The 17,684-nt window shown below is 46.6% G+C and overlaps 1 protein-coding gene across 8 annotated transcripts in view; it reads right to left on the bottom strand.

The window, feature by feature from the left end:
- Positions 1–17,684, bottom strand: part of SLC8A1 (solute carrier family 8 member A1) — a 133,330-nt gene that overhangs the window by 98,642 nt on the left and 17,004 nt on the right. For all 8 annotated transcript variants that reach the window (XM_069852912.1, XM_069852909.1, XM_069852911.1 and 5 more), the window contains exon 2: positions 6,069–7,904. In XM_069852912.1, coding sequence (XP_069709013.1) covers positions 6,069–7,867 — 1,799 coding nt within the window. In that variant the 5' untranslated portion in view covers positions 7,868–7,904. The remainder of the gene's footprint in view (positions 1–6,068; positions 7,905–17,684) is intronic.

Below are 17,684 nucleotides of genomic sequence, written 5' to 3'. Positions count from 1 at the left end.
TGGGAATAAAGTATCAGAAGAAACAAGCCTATTCCCACTGCAGATGCACAACTTGAACTCAGCATTTGCATCGGGGCCCTGTGTACCAATTATTACCTCTCCTGGCTCAAGGATTTGCCACAGTAAAGGATCCCATGTGCACAGAAGGGAAAGGGACAGATCCCTGCTCTGTTGACAAGGCCTGCATATCACAGCTGGTGCTAATGCTGCTGGCAGCAGTGCTCAAACACACACCAGGGCAAGAAGAGATTTTCCAAAGGGGACAGGTCTTCTCCTATCCCTCAGTCTTGTCTCCCCAGCAAGGAGTTACAGAGCAGCACTCACTCCAAAGTAACTCTTTTCCATGCTGACAAGCTTTGCTACAGTTGCTGCTTTAATTTCTTAAAACAAGCCTAGGTCTTGTGTTTTATAAATTACTACAATGCATTTAATAGGTAGCCTTTTCATAAAGGAGCACAGCAGATGTGTACACAGGCCCTGATAAAGCTAATAACTGCCTCTCAATGGCTTTCAGAGTTATTACGTATTTAAGATCCAAGCTCCCTTAATCAACCACAGAGATGCAGCTGGCAGCAGTAAATTGCTAGTAACAGCTCATTACAAAACCCCGAAACATTAGTTTTTCAAGGACAAAAACTATGCTAGTTCTTCAGTGACAGCTAACCACTTCTGTCCTCATCCTTCTCCCCTCCATTCCCCTCAGTAATACGCTGGCACAACTTGCTTCATTCAATAACACAACCTCACTGCCTAATCCCCTCCATAGGGGACATCGTGAAATCAAGTTCCTAGATTTCTTGACTTATTTGGGCAATTGGTACAGACGGCATCCTGTGCTCACCCTCCCCAAGCAAGCTAGGGGCAGGTCTTTTCCCTCCATGCCATGATGACGTGCCACAGGAGCACATCCTTACCTCAGGAACCTTACCCTGGGAAGAGAGGACTAGATCAGGCCATAAGGCACAAGGTGCCCAATCTGGGTGCACCGGACAACAGCAAGCATCTGCAGACACTTCGGCACAGGAGAAAGGGGAAGTTCTGTTAACACCACGTGGCCTTATTTCTTTGTTGTCTCCTAAGAAAAATGCAGGGATTGTCCAGTGCAAACGAGACAAGAGCACAGCAGTTTAAGAGAGATGCACATAGCTGGGAGATATTAAAGCTAACATTTTAGGAGTTTTCAGGAAAGCCTAACATTGTGTGAATGAAGAGGAGGAAAAAGAAAAGACAGCTTACCCTGTTATAGCTGTACCTTCCCCCTGCCTCAAGAGGGGATGACCATCTTTTGCCCTTCAGAGCCCAATGCAATGATACATTTCAGCCCCACGGAACTTCTCCCCAAGGCTTCCCTGGAAAGGGAAACAGACCCCATGCCATGCCCCAGCTGGTGCAACATAGGTGCTCAGCTCTCTGCTGTGGGCCATGGCCAGGGCCATCTCACACAAAATGGACCAAGGGCACCTCCTGTCCTGCCAAGGACCCAAGACCAAGATCATGGTGACCGTGTTTGAACTGCTTGCAAGTCTCACTGGGCCAGGTGAGACTTCCAGTGGCAACAGGAAAACGTGCTCGGCTTTAGGCTAGGCACCAGAAGCAGGTCAAGTAAGTGTTTAATCTTTCTTCAGTCTGTTTTCGTATCTCAGACTCTGCCTCCAGATGTTAATCCTGTGCAAGCAAGAGCTTGTGAGGCAGGGGATGTACACTGACCCATGCAAACCAAGTGGGATGGACAAAGAGAGAATGTGTTCAATGATAAAATGTGAAAAGGGGCATGTTTATTTGCTTCACCTTCAGCCTGGTTTACAGTGGTCTCTCTGGTCTTCACCTGCATCCTACAGCAAGGCTGACCAAGCTAGAGGTTTCATTTTTTTCTCTGATGTTGCAGTCCATGGATACAAAACCGAGCTAGGGGGGTCCCAGGGCTGAGTCAGGACCACTTGTTTTTGCCCCCGTCACAATAAATATTTATTGATATTGACATTTTAAAGGATTCTTGGGAGGGAGGCTATGTGATGTCTGGGGACATTTTCCCTAAAAGTGCAGATGATTTAACTGATGTTTGTGTTACCAAGCATTTGTTTCCAGAGAAATTACAAAGCTGGCTTAAAGAAGTCAAATTCAAATGGACCAAGAGCATCACTCCCTAAACTTGCAGCAGACACCTTTTATAAAGCTAAACTATATACTATGAACAGCAAGATATATTGACATAAGATTCTCCATGCAGTTACAGGTGTAACAGGTGTAACTGCATAGGTGAAATACAAATTTAATTGATTATCAATATAATTGCATGTACCATCCGCCTCACTGACATATTACTACAGTAAAACCTTTTCATTTTGCTCCACGTGGGTGCAGGCATCTAGAATTCAGATTGCAATAGAACTCTAGTTGCAACGTTATCTCCACAAAAACTACTATTTTTTGAACACGAGAGAACACAGTTTTTACATAGTTTTGCAGTCACATCTGGAAGAAGTGCCCTCCTGATGTGTTGAGACAGCAAGCAGAAGAGACCCCATCAGCTGGGCGAAGGATTGCTTCTTCCGCTAAGATACGTGGCTGGACTTTGTTTAAATTATCTAGCATTTGGTCAGGAGATAATAATACACTGACTAGATGAACTAGTGATTTCTATGATCACAATAGCTGTGGTAGATGGTTGGGCAGGAGGAGATTGCAACTACACATCTTCTCCATGTTCTCATCAAGAAAGCTTTAATCATTAACGGAGATGCAAGAGAAGGTTGGAGTCACCAGGTTGAGGATGATGAAAGAGGGAAGAGTCTCTCTTACACTTCAAATTATAGCACCCTGTCTTACATTGATGTCTCAGAGCTCCAGTTTTCCATGCAGCACCACTGAGACTGACCTTGCTGGGACCCAAGTCAAACATCTTTAGCTCTCCCACACAGATTGTAACAACTTGTCAAGCAAACCCAGCCAACCCCTTTGCAAAACACATTTAAATGCTGTTTCTTTCATTTGCCAACATGCACACAACGACACACAAGCTTTGCCTCGGGATCAAGGAGCATCTATCACTCCAAGAGGCTACCAGGCAGTGCTGGGATGAAATGTTCCATAGGAGGATCAACATCTTCTCCACTATACATCTGTTTTGGCAGCATCAGAACGAGATCTTTGTTTAAATGCACAGGAATGCTATAGCTTTAGTAGTTACACAGCTATTTTGTGTGCTCTGGGAAAGCTCCATTGCAAAATGAGAAGTCTATCTGGACACTGCAAACAAACAACATGTTACATAATTGGGCCTTCTGGGAACTAGAAGAAGGTCTCCAGAATATCAGGGCCCTCCCAGTGTTTTCTGATTTTACTGGGACTTACCAGCAAGCCAGCCCTCTAATAACAGATGCTTTACACGTTTTCTCTCATCCTTATGTCCCCCTCCATTGCCCTACCTTTGTTGTTAGAGCACTAGAAAAACATATCTTACTTCATTATCGAGCTATTGATACAGCCTAGAATGGTAGAGCTGAAGAGGCACTAAAGGCCTTTATAAAGGGCAGCAAAGCCATCTCTTGCCCACCAGAACATGGAAAAAACTCTACTTTTAGAAATTCATTGAATGAAGTGTCCTGGGAAATAACACCACTCTACATAACTGTGATTTAGCCAAAGCACAGCGCTAACAAGCAATGTTATAGCAAACAGGCTCTGTGATCCATGTATTGGGCTAGCACATATTCTTTATTCCCATTAGAGCAAATTCTTCCAAGGAAGGATGCTTCAGCTTCCAGACTACACCATCTTTGTGCTGCAGAGCTGTCCTAAACTTGTGCACAAGCAAACACAGGCCTGCTAAAAATCTTTTGCATATCAGTTTGTACCATCCAACACCTGAATATAGACTGTAGCAGCTAAGTCTTAGATGAATACCCACTGTGTTTCAAGCACACGAATAGATAATTTGTACAGTTTCATCCTTCTCTCAAAAAATAAGGTATCTACATGTCCTCCCACACCTGAATGGAGCAAGCCTCCTAGTCAACATACGGCCCTGCAGTCACCACCTCCTCCTACTCCATTCTCTAAGCCCACATCTGTATCAGATTGTGAAGTGCTAAACTGGTGCTTCTCATGTACCATTCCTACTTGTGATTCCAGGGAGACACAGTTTAAAGGCAACAGAGGTACTGCTTGCTTGCTGTGCATATACTGACAGCCAGTAAGAAAAGAAGAGAGAAGGCTTGCCATGGGGACAGCACACCAGCACGCCCCAGGAGGCCCAGCAGCAGCTCTACAGGATGTGGACACCCCCCTTCCAGCACGCCCCTTGGTTACTGTGCTGTTGGCAAAAATCAGCAGTAAACAGCTTAGTGGATGAAAGGTCACAGCACAGTGGGCCCTGGTGCAGCGCTGGGGAGAAGACACCACAGAACCCTGCATCTCAGGCTAAGCACCAACAGGCAGTGCAACACCAACAGGCAACACTACCTGCCTTTGTTGAAGGACAGCGCAGAGATCCTGACTGGAGAGATCCAAGACAAAGGGGATACCAAAGCTCCTCTAAGCACAGTCATGGAGCCTGTGGCCACGTGTTTTGCCTACCATGTAAGCATGTCTCATCCCAGTTGAACCGACATGAAAAGTCTTGCTGCCAGTAGCCCAGTGCTGAGTGACCTGTTTAAAAGTAAAGGGCCTTCGAGGGATATTCTTATAGCCTAACTTATTGCATCTCTGCAGACAAAGCCCTGCTTCTCTCAAAATGAAACAAACAAACAATCCATGAACTGCATTCCTCTCTACTAGTTATCATTCAGGAACCAGGAAGAACGGCATACTGTGTGCTTTCAGCTCTTCTGTTAGCAATATGCATATTCTGGCTTACAGGTTGTAGAGATGTGAAATTCTTGCTCAATTTTTCCCGAGAAGTCAAAATTCCAACTGGTCTAATACCCTGCCTGAGAGCTACAAATAATTTTTTTTCTTTCCCCCTACTTCAAGACATTTTATGATTCCTCTATTTGCTTCATTCTCCCTGTGCACACGGAGCAGGTATAAGTAACAGACAGAACCTAAGGACCACTCTCTGTACCCATCGTGACCCAGTCTCAGCTCCCAAGAGACCAACTGTATGATGTGCAACACCCAAGCCAACATTTAGCTCTCCCTTGACACAGCAATGTCCTTTATCAGGGACTGTTCCTAGTCCTACGTAGTGGAGAGAGGGTACTGTTGGCAGCCAAGCACTTCACTGTAGGAAGAGCCTGAGGCTGGATTAAGGTAACTCAACCCTTGCTGTTCCCAGAGCCAAAGCTGGGCAAAGAAATGTCTTCATGAGATACCCAAGGATAAATGTTTTCTACCGTAATTTACTGGGCTAGTTTATATTCTCCACATAATGTAACAAGGCTACAGCACTAATAATTTTTCCACTATCCACCTAGCAACACCCAGGAGTAGTCTCCAACACCTTTCAGCCTCTTTTTCATCTGCAAGCAGTCAAATGTGGCTGCACCTGCATCTCAACCATGAGGCTTCTGTGCATGACAATATTTTTTCAGAACATATATTGCACAATGACCCCGGCCTACAGCCTTTAGAAGACTAGGACATGAAATGACCATCATCAAAGCCCTGCAAAGAGCAGCACTGGAACAGTCTGTGGCCTAGTCCCGGACGATCTGACCCTAAACAAGCATATGGAGGCAAGTACCACAAGTCATGCACTCAGTTTAGTCCTTTAGTCCTTGTAACTAGGTGGTAACAGCCAGCCTGGTTTTGTTCTCTCCTCCACTGTAGAGATGAAGCTACAGAGGTCAGTGCATCGGTGCATGGGTGGGGTTGCAGGAGGCTGAGCTCACAAACCAGTCTCACCTCCTTGTTGCTAGGAGGGTGGAGTACTCCCAAACAAGCATCACTCCCTGGTCTGTTAGCAAGGCAGGAATGCAGCATTTCAGTCTCCCCAAAGCACACAAGGTCACTCATGGCTTACTGCAACGTGCTGGCACCCAAACACCTCCAGTTTAGCTCTGGGAGCCACGCACATTTAATTTCAGGAGAACCAGAGACTGTAAGAAACAAATAAAAACTTCACTTACACTATCTCATCATTCTGGAACTCCAGCTCCCCACAGGTGTCTTCAAAGTCCTCTCCTCCACCTTTTGCTGAGCCTTCGATGGTTCTGTATGGCACAATAACATTTCCTCGTGCACCAGAGGTTCGCAACACTTTCACTTCCATGGTCCCCACACTTTCACTGACATGCGTCACTGACTCCTCAAAGGTGAAGATGCCAGCATGGTCATCGTCAAAGATGGTGACAGTGGCAGTAGATGGTGATCCCAGGCAGGCAAGTGTTGAGACATGACTGGCTTCAAGAATGCCCTCATCTGAGGCCTCAGTGCTCACACGGACATTGCTGAGATGGACCAGGAAGTTTTCATCCTCCTCAAAAATATCATCATCAATTATGCCAACACGGATTTCTTTCTGGGTCTCTCCAGGCTTGAATACCACTGTCCCTTCAGTGAATTCATAGTCAGAGCCAGCATTGGCTGTCCCATCCTCTGTCCGGAAATCAACATACACCGTGTTTGTCAAGTCACCTCCTCGGCGAATGATGGTCAGGGCAACAGTGCCACAGTTCTCCAGACACTGGTAGGTACTCTGCTCAAAGTAGAGCTTGCTGATGGGGTCATTTTCTGCCACCTCACTGTTGACCTCATGCATGCTGACAGCTTTGCGGGCCTGGTCTGCAGCATGTCTCTTCAAGATGTTGCCAGCTCCTGTCATAAGCCGAGTGGCCTGAATGCGGTAAAAGGCTCTGCTTTTCTGTTGCTGGCTCAGGACCTGGTAGTTGGCCAACTCTATAAGCTGTTCAATTTCCTTGTCGGGGTGTTTCTGTTTCAGCTCCTTCAGAATCCGAGCCATTTCCCTCCTGGCTTCCTCATCATCCTGGTCTTTCTCATCTACCTCCAACACCAATGTCCCATCCAAAAAGTTCTCCACATGAGAATTAGCAACCTTTCCATCCATCTCGATATCAGCTTTGGAGGAGGGCCGGTCACCCTCATGCTCAATGATCATGCCTCTCTGCTTGCCAGCTCGGTATTTCTTGTAGACGTATTTGTAAAATAAAAGCCTCCTGTCAGCTATCCAGGCAAACACCACACAGATAGGGAAGAAGAAGAATGTGAGCAAGCCTTCCCAGACCTCCACAATCCCAGGAGAAGACACAGATAAAATAATGTAAAGCCAAGTGTAGGCAAAGATGCTCCAGGCTGCTGTAACAAAAAACACTCGCAAATGCTTGATCTTCCTTATCTCTCCATCTGGAACAACGTAAACACAGATCGCAATGATGACAAACATGTTAAATGCAGCACTCCCCACAATTGTGCTTGGCCCCAAGTCCCCTGCTGTGAACCCATGGCCACATACTTCGATAACAGACAGGAGGATCTCGGGCGCTGATGAGCCCAATGCCATCAGTGTGAGGTTGGAAACAGTCTCATTCCAGATTCTCACTGTGGTTTTGCTGGTCTCGCCATTGGGCTTCTTGATGGTTATTTCCCGCTCTTGGGATGTAATGACTTCAATGGAGGACATGAAGCGGTCGGCTATGATAGATACTCCCAAGAACATATACACCATCGCTACAAAATACACAGTTGCCCGAGCAATTTTGTCACCAAAAGAGGGGTCTTGGGGTTCCCATATTGGTAAAATCACACCCTTTTTGCAGATGTATGAGCCAGCGCACTCCTCGGTGTCATTCACAGGCAATTCACTGGGGCTCTCCGCATGTATACTGTCTGCATGGAAGAGCAACACCAGCACAAAGCTCAAGAGTCGGAAGCTCACTGGGAAGGTGGGTGGGTGAGTTGCTTGCGACATGGCCGCTTCCACTGAACAGGTTCTAAATGTCCTTAACCTACAGAGACAAAAGGAAAGATGCATTAAGTGAGGCCGACTAGAGATAATAGATCTTCCTCTACATCTTGTTTATTCCCCATCTTTCCCAAACATATAATCAAGCTAACCCATTACACAAGAAGACCCACGATTACTGCAGTTTTCCATGTGCAGTTTTCCATGTGCAAATCATCTAGTTCAGTTATCTGAACAAGGACAGATTCAGATACTAACAGTGGGCTAGCACCTACTCCCTTTATCTATTATATTTAATGCCACTTGATTTATCTCTGCTGAAAGCCTATTTGTTCAATTGCAATTTCTTGTTTCTCATCCAATTAAAGACCATCATTCTCCTTCACAGCTGAAAGAAGTGTTTCCAACTTCAAAATTACAGAGCACTCACTCACTGGAGTTCAGGGTAAGAGTAGGAGAGTACAGGGAAATCTAGTATCCCCTCATCATTCTTAAAAACTATTTTTATACTTCCCATTTTTAATCACTGTAAACTATATATTCCACAGCCCTTACTTAATCACAGTCCTCCCAAGCCTCTATTCCACCTCAGAATTCTATACAAAGTGAGCTCAAGCCCTGGCAAAACCTTATTCTTAACAGTAACTTAGTCATAAGGTGTACCAGAAGGGCAGTCATTAATTAATGATTTTGGAGCCAGTCCTTCCACAGTGTGTCACTTTGCACCTTCCTAAAACTGGAAAGAGCCCCATATGCATCCAAGCCTGGCTCCCCTGGCACGCTTTGAGAGGAAACCTGTCTATGCACTCTTTTCCCACTAGGTCAGCTTTGGCGGCTTCCCTTTTAAGGTCGGGAACATGTCACCAGGCATGACAGCAGTACTTGACCTTTTCCTACCTCAGAGTTTTCCAGCAGCGTAGAAGAGCTGTTAAAGAGGATTGCAGTTAGTTAGCAGCGCATAAACCAACTTTAAGTATGTAGAGATGCTTAGTCCAGAAACCTGAGCATGCTCAGTGTTACATTCTCAAATTTACTAGCCAATAAAAGACAAATTCCTAGTTATTAAAGCTGTATTTTCTCCTTAATGAGACCCTTTGCAATGTTACACTTTTGTATTTCAAGTTAATTTAATCACAATGTACTTAAAAATGTTTCTATGAAGAGAAGAAAATGAGTACGTCAATATCTTTACTTTGCTGGAGAATACAAAAGGCTGAAAGAAAAAAACCCCACATCCCAGAAAGATAAAGAAAACAGCTCAGCCATGAAAGGTTTCAACTTCTAAGAGAAAAGTGATATTTCTGGATCCATATCAGAGATGGGACACAAGCAGGAGGTCAGTCAATGTCTCCTAAAGTCCAGGTTCTGCAATGCCTGCAGGTCTCTCCCTACCATTTGCCATCTACTTGGTCTCCCTCAAACCAAACACCAGGTCTGACAGCCACAAAGCTGCATGTGTGAGGAGACACAGACCAGCCTATCCATGCTAAAGGCTGCGTCCAGTGACAGCATCCCAGCTGTTACCTGCATCCAGTCATAGCAAGCGTGACCCAAACAGGACGGCTAAGCACACCTTCTTTCTTCCTCCTGAAACAGGGTTTGTTTCACAGCACAGGTCCATGCACACAGCAGGCTACACGTGCTGCATAGCTGACTGCGAAAGTACAGCCAGGCCGGCACTCCTGGCAAGAAGCATTTACCCTCCAAAACAGGGACACACCAAGGTCTTCTTGAAGGTAAGCACCTGGTCACTACCACCCATCTCCTTATCCCCCATGACACAGAAATCTCTCCTTGTTAGGGTAGGGGCATATTATGCAGGGACAGGGCTGTGCACGAGTGAAGAACTGGATGCAGGAAGCAATGGGTACCACTGTGCACCCACGTTACAGCATGTGCTCCACAGAGACATTGTAATAATGGATCAAAGCCCTCTCCTCCATTTGCTTTTATTTAAGGATGCTGTAATAGCATTATTAGGCTGGGAGAACAAAGCTGAGACTTTATCAAGACAGTTTTATACAAATAGTATTTCATTACCAGGAATTGTTGGTCTGCCCATAACATCTCCCCCACAGTTTTCTAATTAAGAAAAGAAAAGAAAAGAAAGATACACAAAGAAATAATTGCACAAGTCAAAGAGCTGAGTGATAAGAACTGATAAGAAAAGAAGAAAAAGCAAGTCTCCTGTATGAAGATAGATTTAGGAGTTTGCGCTGAAAATCCTGCTAAAGCTACGAAAAACTCTTACTGCTGGAGTCAGAAGCCCTGAACATTGCTTCCCTGATCAGTCCCCGGGCATCTCCTGCTTCTCAGAATGCAGGCTCCAGCCAGTATTTACAAATCTGAAGTGAAAGATTGAAAACATGGCTTTTGTAATGAAGAGTACCTTGTTGCAAGCCATTTGTCAGATAGCTAAACTGAAACAGATGTGTGTTCATGGTCACTAAAGTTTAGCCAAAGCATGAATTAGTCACCCAACATGTGTACTCCTGTGTTTCACACTGCTCCAAACCAAGTCTTGGAGACACTTGATGAAGGGGCTGTCAAAGCACAGGGGCATTCTGTACCTCAGATAACTCCTAAGTGTAGTTTTGGTTTGGGTTTTTTTTCAAATATGTAGGCCTATAAAAATATACTGTGGGCATAAAATATTACTCAGCTGCATGGTTCTTCACTATCTCTTTCTAAAGCATAGAAGTTTCAACAGAAAACTTAGGAACATCCACCTGCCCTTGTTCAGTTAATTTTCTCCCTGTGGCAAGTCATATTCTTGCATGTGTACAATTATTCAGAGCAATCAGGCATTGTGAAATCCCCTTGGCAAGAAGAGGAAACAGATGGTTCCAGAGAAAATATTATGCTTTGGGTCACTAATTTAGGTCATAAAGAATAGGCGAGTCCCATCACACTTTGGACCAACTCTACATTCTTAAAGAGATTCAAGCACTGGAAGTCTCAGCCTGAAAAAAGACAGACACTAAATCAGATTAATAAGTCACCTGAACTTCATCTGCCATGTTCTTCCCTTTCAAACATTCTAATATAAATTGGGGTTTGGTTTTTGTTTGTGGGTTTTTTTGGTTTTTGGTTTTTTTTTTTCCTTATCAAGTGCCATATTACATTTAACAGGAGGAAAAGAGGTCTAGAGGCTTGCATCTGAGGAATCCATTTTTCTGGCCTTCCCATACAGCTCTCCATGTATAGGCAACATTCGTCCCTCAGGTGGCAGGAGGTAAGAAACATGGAGCTTTTCTGGAGAGTTCAGATGAGTGGGGAAAGGCTGGAGCTTTGGAATTATAAAACATGAGCCTTGGCAATGGGTCAGGACCCTTCTTTGAGCAGCAGTAGCATCCCCCAACTCTACGTTGGACTTTCTCTAGCATTTTGAGGTGCAGTCATCAAGTAAGACTCATGTATCCACAACAGCTTTCTTACTTGAACAAATTCACAATGAGTGTTACTAACAACAGTCTCAGGAACTATGGAAGGCTAGAAAGTGCTTGGACACAGCATGCTGGTTACACACACACAATAGGAGCCTCACACTCAAAACATCTCTGAGAAGCAGGTGCTATAAAATCAGCAACATTTCTTTATTTCTACTGTCAAAAAAACCAGCTAGCCCCTTGATCTGCATTTGCATAGGGTCTCAGCCCATGGTCAGCACACTGCTGCACACGCAGTAGTAGGAATATTCGCAAATAATTCCTATTATTCTGTAACAGAGGCAAGGCTACGAGAATGCCAGCCCTCCCTCCAAACCCAACTATGTTAGCTTTTCATTAAGGTGTCTCAATTGCATTTCCCATCCTGGCCATCAACAATAAAAGCAAATGCGGTGGCTGATCACCACATGCCAGGCTAGCAGCCTCAACAAACCTTGCCTGCCATGGTGCTTGTGGTCACAGCCTTCTCCTCCAACATCTTGTGGCCAGATTTATCATGGCAGCACCAAGCAGGGGAACAAGGCGCTCTCAGGCTTGGTTCTGGCCATACACATAAGCCCCAAACCACCACCTCAGATCAGGACAACCCTGGCCATAAGCACTACCCCATGCACAGGGTACCCTTAAGCTCTTTTCACCACCAAGGGAGCAGAGCTTTTCTGAAGCCCAATCAAACTGGCTGCTTGGGATTTCAGGTAGAGCTGGAGCTAACCAGGAGAGGCAGATCGCAACTTGAGCTCTCCTGAAGTAACAGCTGTTCTTTTCTCTTTGTGGACAAGCTCCTCCAGGGCACTTAGCTGTTGGATTTGCACAGTCATGGAGGAGAGCCTGCAAGAGGCTGCATGGTTTAGATGCAGCTCCTAGCCAAGGGATGTTGATCCAGTCCTTATTCTATCCCTTGATGTTGTAAAACACCAGGAGTGTGGTTGTTACCCACAGGAGGGCTAGGAGGGTTGCAGAGATATTTGCCTCCCTGCTGAACATGGGAGCTCTTCACTTTACAGATCAGTAGGAGGGTGCTCCAGCCCCTCAGCTCAGGAGCTGCCATATGAAGAGGATACAGCCTTGTAGACTCCACTTTGATCTTTCCTTGGCAGCCATGCTCCTCTAGGCTGGCTGGTTGCAGCATGCAAAGTGAGCGTGAAAGATGCTATGCATTTCAACAAAGTACAGCTTTTCTTTTGCAGCAGCCTCCCAGAAGTCCCCAAAGTCCCCATTTTGGCACTTCGCCCTTAAAGTATCCACTGTTAGACCGTTCCTGTTATTTTCCTACACCTTCGTATCGCACACAGGTTTATGACCATGTGCAACAAGCTGGTAGCACCATTCAGAGCACAGCTACCCCAGCCACTTTTATGAGAGAAGGAGAACCCAGCAAGAAAATGGCTGGGGCTCACAAGGAATGAGTGGGAACACAAAGAGTGAGAAAGAGACTTTCCATGGGAATTTTTTTCCCCAGAATTTGACAGAAAACACTCTGCAACACAGAGCAGCTGTAACACAGCAGTGTTCACACCATTACAGCCACCACTACAGCTATCCATTGGGACATCAGCTTTGTAATAAACATCCTTACTATGAATTTTCTGCCAATGTGTATGGGAGAGGGTGTCCCCACAGCCATGTCACTGGTTATAGGAGATGGGAGCAACTCTCCATATGGTGACTGGTTGCTTGCTGGGGTCAGTAGGATGTTTGCTTTTTATATGACAGCGGCTGCTTTTCAACGTGCTGTGGGGACACAACCAGAAGCGTGCTGCAACACCCCAGTGAGTCCCACCCAGCCCTTCCTCATCCCACAGTCAGAGCTAGACAGAGAAGAGCTTTCCCTAGCGAGAGTGTACTGCTGCAGGGAGGTAGGAAAGGCAGCTCAAAAAACCCCTCTGCTGGTGTCAGGGGCAGAAGAAAAATGCTCTCCATTCAGCCAGACGGGTCACAACCTTTGACAAAGAAGCAGCTAGTAGCTGCTGCAGGGCACAGCTAGCCTGCAAGCTAGAGAAACAAAGTCTCAAAGCAAGCCGGTTCCCCTGCCAGTGTCCCTGGTGAAAAGACAGCAACCCCACAAAAGGAGCCCAAGTGAGAGGACATGCTCTCCTAACTGACAAGTGCCAACCACCACCCCATCAAAAAATGCTGTTTCAAGTTATGTGTCCTATGCAACTACCCCAAGGTCAGACCTGAAATCTCCGCGTCACAGCACCCCCCCTCCCAGTTCCTCTTGCAGGACAGCAGTAGTTAAGAGTTTACTGCAAGAAATAACCAATCCTCCCTGGGGGAAGTGCTGCACACCTCACCTCATGGTTGGGTTTCATACTCCCCACTCCACCTCCAGTGGGCTAGCAAAATTTTCGACCTCCTGCTGACCCTTTGTGGCCATGCTGTAGCCTGTACACCTGTGCCTCACTGACAGCAGCAGTCTGCTTCACAGCAGGGCACCTCAAGCTAAGTCTGTACTAGGAAAAGACGCGACTGTTGGGAAAAAAGGTCCCAACAAATTGTCTGGTCTCTGACCATAACTCAGTAAATCAGCCAGGAGCCTAGGTCCATCTTCCTACAGCCAAGGGAAACAAAACTAATGCCAACAGCCCTGCAAGATACAGGGTGCTTGGAGATTGCACATCCGCACTCTCAGACGAAAGCCACTATGTCCAAATACCGTGTTGCCACTCAAGGCTGCACAATGTGACAGCACTTTAAACACAGCTTGGAAAACCCTTGGCTCACAGCCCTGCTCCAACTCTGCCCGGCTCCTTCTTCCTTCCACCCAGCTCTGCCACACCAAAACAATCACAGCCTGTTGGCATCCTTTGCCCCTGTCCCTCCAGACCTCCACATCAGGAAAATGATTTCCAGACCATCAGCATCCTGATCACATTAGTACAAAAAAACCCCTTTCCAAATATAGTCAGCGGCATAAGCCTTCCGTGAAGCCAGTCAAGTAAAATACACATCAGGCCACCCTGATTTCAGTAAAGGACATTAAAAACTGACAACAATTATCAGTCTGCAACTGATTTTTCCAAGTATCCTATCTCTTCAATAAAGCATCCGATCTCCTCCCACAATCTCCACAGCAACTTTCCAAAGTAAACAGATAAATAGAGAAAATAAAGCAACTACAATAGATAATTTCAGCCAGATTGGATGAATTTGAGAGCAGCTTGTAGACACTAGGCTTGGAACTGTCTGTCAGGAAGATCCCAGCCTTGCTTTTCAACGCATGGAGACCAAGTGGCAACTCGTCCGTTTGCTCATGATTCAAGCTCACAGCAAGGAAAATGCTAAGAAATTAGAAGCAAGAGAGCAATACTGTATTTCTCTTGGTGTTGTATTTTCTCTCTCTCTTTATTTTTTTTTCCCTTCCCTGCATCTCCCCTGCTACTCACTGCAGTCTCCAGATCATTTCTCTTTTCTTTACCAAGCAGCTTCAGCCTCTTCCCCATTATTCCTCCTGGACTGCTAATGCCTTGCTGTACCTGTGGATCTCCCTCGCTGATTTAGGCATGGGGCTACCTGCAGTATCCGCAAGTCAGCTTTGTTGCAGCCTTGCTGATAGATTCCCTCTGGGATCTCAGGACAGCCCTTCACCTCCCTGTGCTCTATGTCTCCCTCTGTAAAATGAGAAGAGCAACTCCTATGAGGGTTATGAGAGTAAAATACTGCTAATAAGCCTGAGGCTCCTAGGTAGCCTGGGGAGGAAGCACCTGCCTAGAGATGCCCCATAGGGGCCACGAGAGAGGAATTAGCAAGCCTGTTGCTTTCCTCTCTGTCTGTCTGTATACGCTCTACCCTCTGGGCACATTTTTGAACTGGGTGTGTAGGGAGATGTTCTGCTGCACTCTGCGGGAGGAAGGAGCAGAAAGCTGCAAGGGAGCAGAGACAAATCCCCAGTCCTCAGTTCCCTGTACCCACCCAGAGACAAAGATGTAGGAGATGTACCTGGGAATGTGTGTGGGGAAAGTCTGAGGTGAATGCAGGTTGTGGAAGCAGGCAATTTGGACATGGTCCTAGACATGAGCTGGGCAGACTAGTCTGGGCTGGAGGCCCAACATGGCATGCTCCATCCATCAGCTAGGTGTCTAGCCCTGGCTGGCAGAGCATGGTACCACATCCCAGGAGAGTCACCATCCAGAGGGACAGCTCCTCACATCACTGACCCTAAAGGGAGCTGAATGCTAATGCCAAACAGATGCCTGGGTTTTAGCCCACCAGATCTCAGGAAAAGGAGTCTTAGTCCAGATGTGTGCCAAGCCTTGGTTGCACATCTCAAAAGCGGGACCAACCAGCCCTTCTTACCTCCCCAGTCTGTCCTCCATTCCCTGTCTCCCCAGGAGTATTTTGCAGCAGCAAATCTCACTTCTATTTGTAGCCAGGTTTCCTTAGGAAGCCAGGCATATGAAATCAGAGTTTCCACGTCTGCCTGTCTGTTCACATCCCCTCCCCTCCAATTTCAGCTATAATCACCAGAGGGATAGAGATTGCAGAGAAAGCTAAGTTCCTATAAGCTTCCTGAAAACAGCTGGAGAGGTATCACTCACGCCCTTGGCAAGGGAAAGACAGGTCAGTGAGCTCAGCCTATATCGGATGCCAGAGTTCCAATGACACAACACCCTGAGCACCCTGCAGTGGACCTCAGTGCAGCCAGGATTTGCACAGCTGCAGGGACCTACATCCATGAGCTGGAAGCCCACTGAGACCATGGCACCTTCAGCTTGAACAGAGCTCCATGTTGTTCACTGTACCAGTCACAAGGAGAGCCAGTATAGCATGCCATTTGTGTTGTCTATGACCCACCTGTTGGTTGGTTGTCCAGTGATGCCTGTGCCTTGAGGAACACTGGGCTTTATTACAGGTTTTGAGTTTCATTAGGATGCTGGAAAACAGTGTGTTTTCCCCAGGAAGCCAGCAGGACTCTATGCCCCTAAAAACTCAGCAGAAAACTAAATTCTGTCCTACATGCAATGCTGGAGAATTGGAATCCTGACAGCCCTGAGCAGATCAGGACACTACCAAAGGTCCAAAGAAGAAAAACAGGTAAAGAAATGGCTGTTCCTGTTTGGCATCATGCAAGGTGCTGTGGAGACTTCCAAGAGCAAGGACATGAGCCAAGTTCATGCTGCGCCACATACAGCAGTGGCAGGAGGGCATTCTAGATGCAAAGTTTCATCAGCTTAAAATTGTGTTACTTGGTGTTTGGCATTCAGGGATGCTAGGCATAAAGATTATATCCAATCTCCTCAAATATCTTGAACACAAACCCTGGTACAGAAGAATCTCTGAGCAACACAGCTCCCCAGCACTGGCTTAGGAGTTGTTCATGCCTCAGGAGAAACAGAGCTGGTCAGGCTATGCATAAACTTTCCAGGGGAAACGGTGGTGGAGGTTCATGGCTTGGCTGGTAGGTTATGGCTCTAGAAATGCTGGATTATTTTCTTATTTGGGATAAATGCCTCTGCTGGAAAAGGAGGAAAGCTGCTACTGAAGAACCATTCAGAAAGAAAAGGGGAGGAATAAACATTTGCCAGATGCACCCAAGGGAACACAAATGCCTTTCTTTGGTGATGTCCACTTCTCCAGCCAAAGCCATGCTGCACAGCTCTTTTTTTTCTTGGTCACCATGATCACATCAATATGCAAGAGTCCCAGCTTTCATTTTCTAAATAAAAGTGCACCTCTTCTCTTTGTGGTGACGAGAAAAAGCACTTGAATGCCTAGGTAGGTGTCAGGAGAGCGCACAGAGAACCCTGGCCTCTCTCAGCCCCCATTTCCATTGCCTGACTTGTGGATTTCCAACATCTGGGACTGAAGGAACAGCTTCCTCTGAAATGCAAGCAAAGAGGAGTCCTGAAATCAAACACTCGCACCCACATGCCTGTGACCTTGTGGTTTTACTACGGCTTTCATTTTTAGACTCCAATTCTCCCTAGTGCTTGCTGTATTTTCTACAACATTTTGTCAGTTTGTTTTCACCCTGGAGACAGAGCTGAGCGCGGGGCTGCTTCGCATGGCTCAGCGGAGAGGGAAGCAACAAGGCTACGATTAAAGAATTACACTTGAGATGATGGAAGAGCCCCAGCCATGCTGCCACCGAGACAAAGCCTACGTGATGAGCACCGCTTAATACCGGCCCTTAACAACACACGCCGATCGAGACGAAAATGATATTTCATTGCGATTGCAGGTGCCTCCGACCGCTCACCTCGGAAACCGCTTCGAGGCAGAAATCGCCGGGCCGGAGGTGAAGCCGCCCTGCCCGGGGGCACCAGCCCCTCTCCGGGCGGCGCCCCCGCCGCGCTCGGGAGAAGGTGCCCCCAACCCCCCACCCCGGGGGCCGGTTTGCCCCAGCGCGCCCCCGCCCCACGGGCACGGCGATG

This window comes from Phaenicophaeus curvirostris, chromosome 2 (assembly GCF_032191515.1).
Source record: "Phaenicophaeus curvirostris isolate KB17595 chromosome 2, BPBGC_Pcur_1.0, whole genome shotgun sequence".
Lineage (NCBI taxonomy): Eukaryota > Metazoa > Chordata > Aves > Cuculiformes > Cuculidae > Phaenicophaeus > Phaenicophaeus curvirostris.
This window is presented reverse-complemented; position numbering and strand designations above follow the sequence as displayed.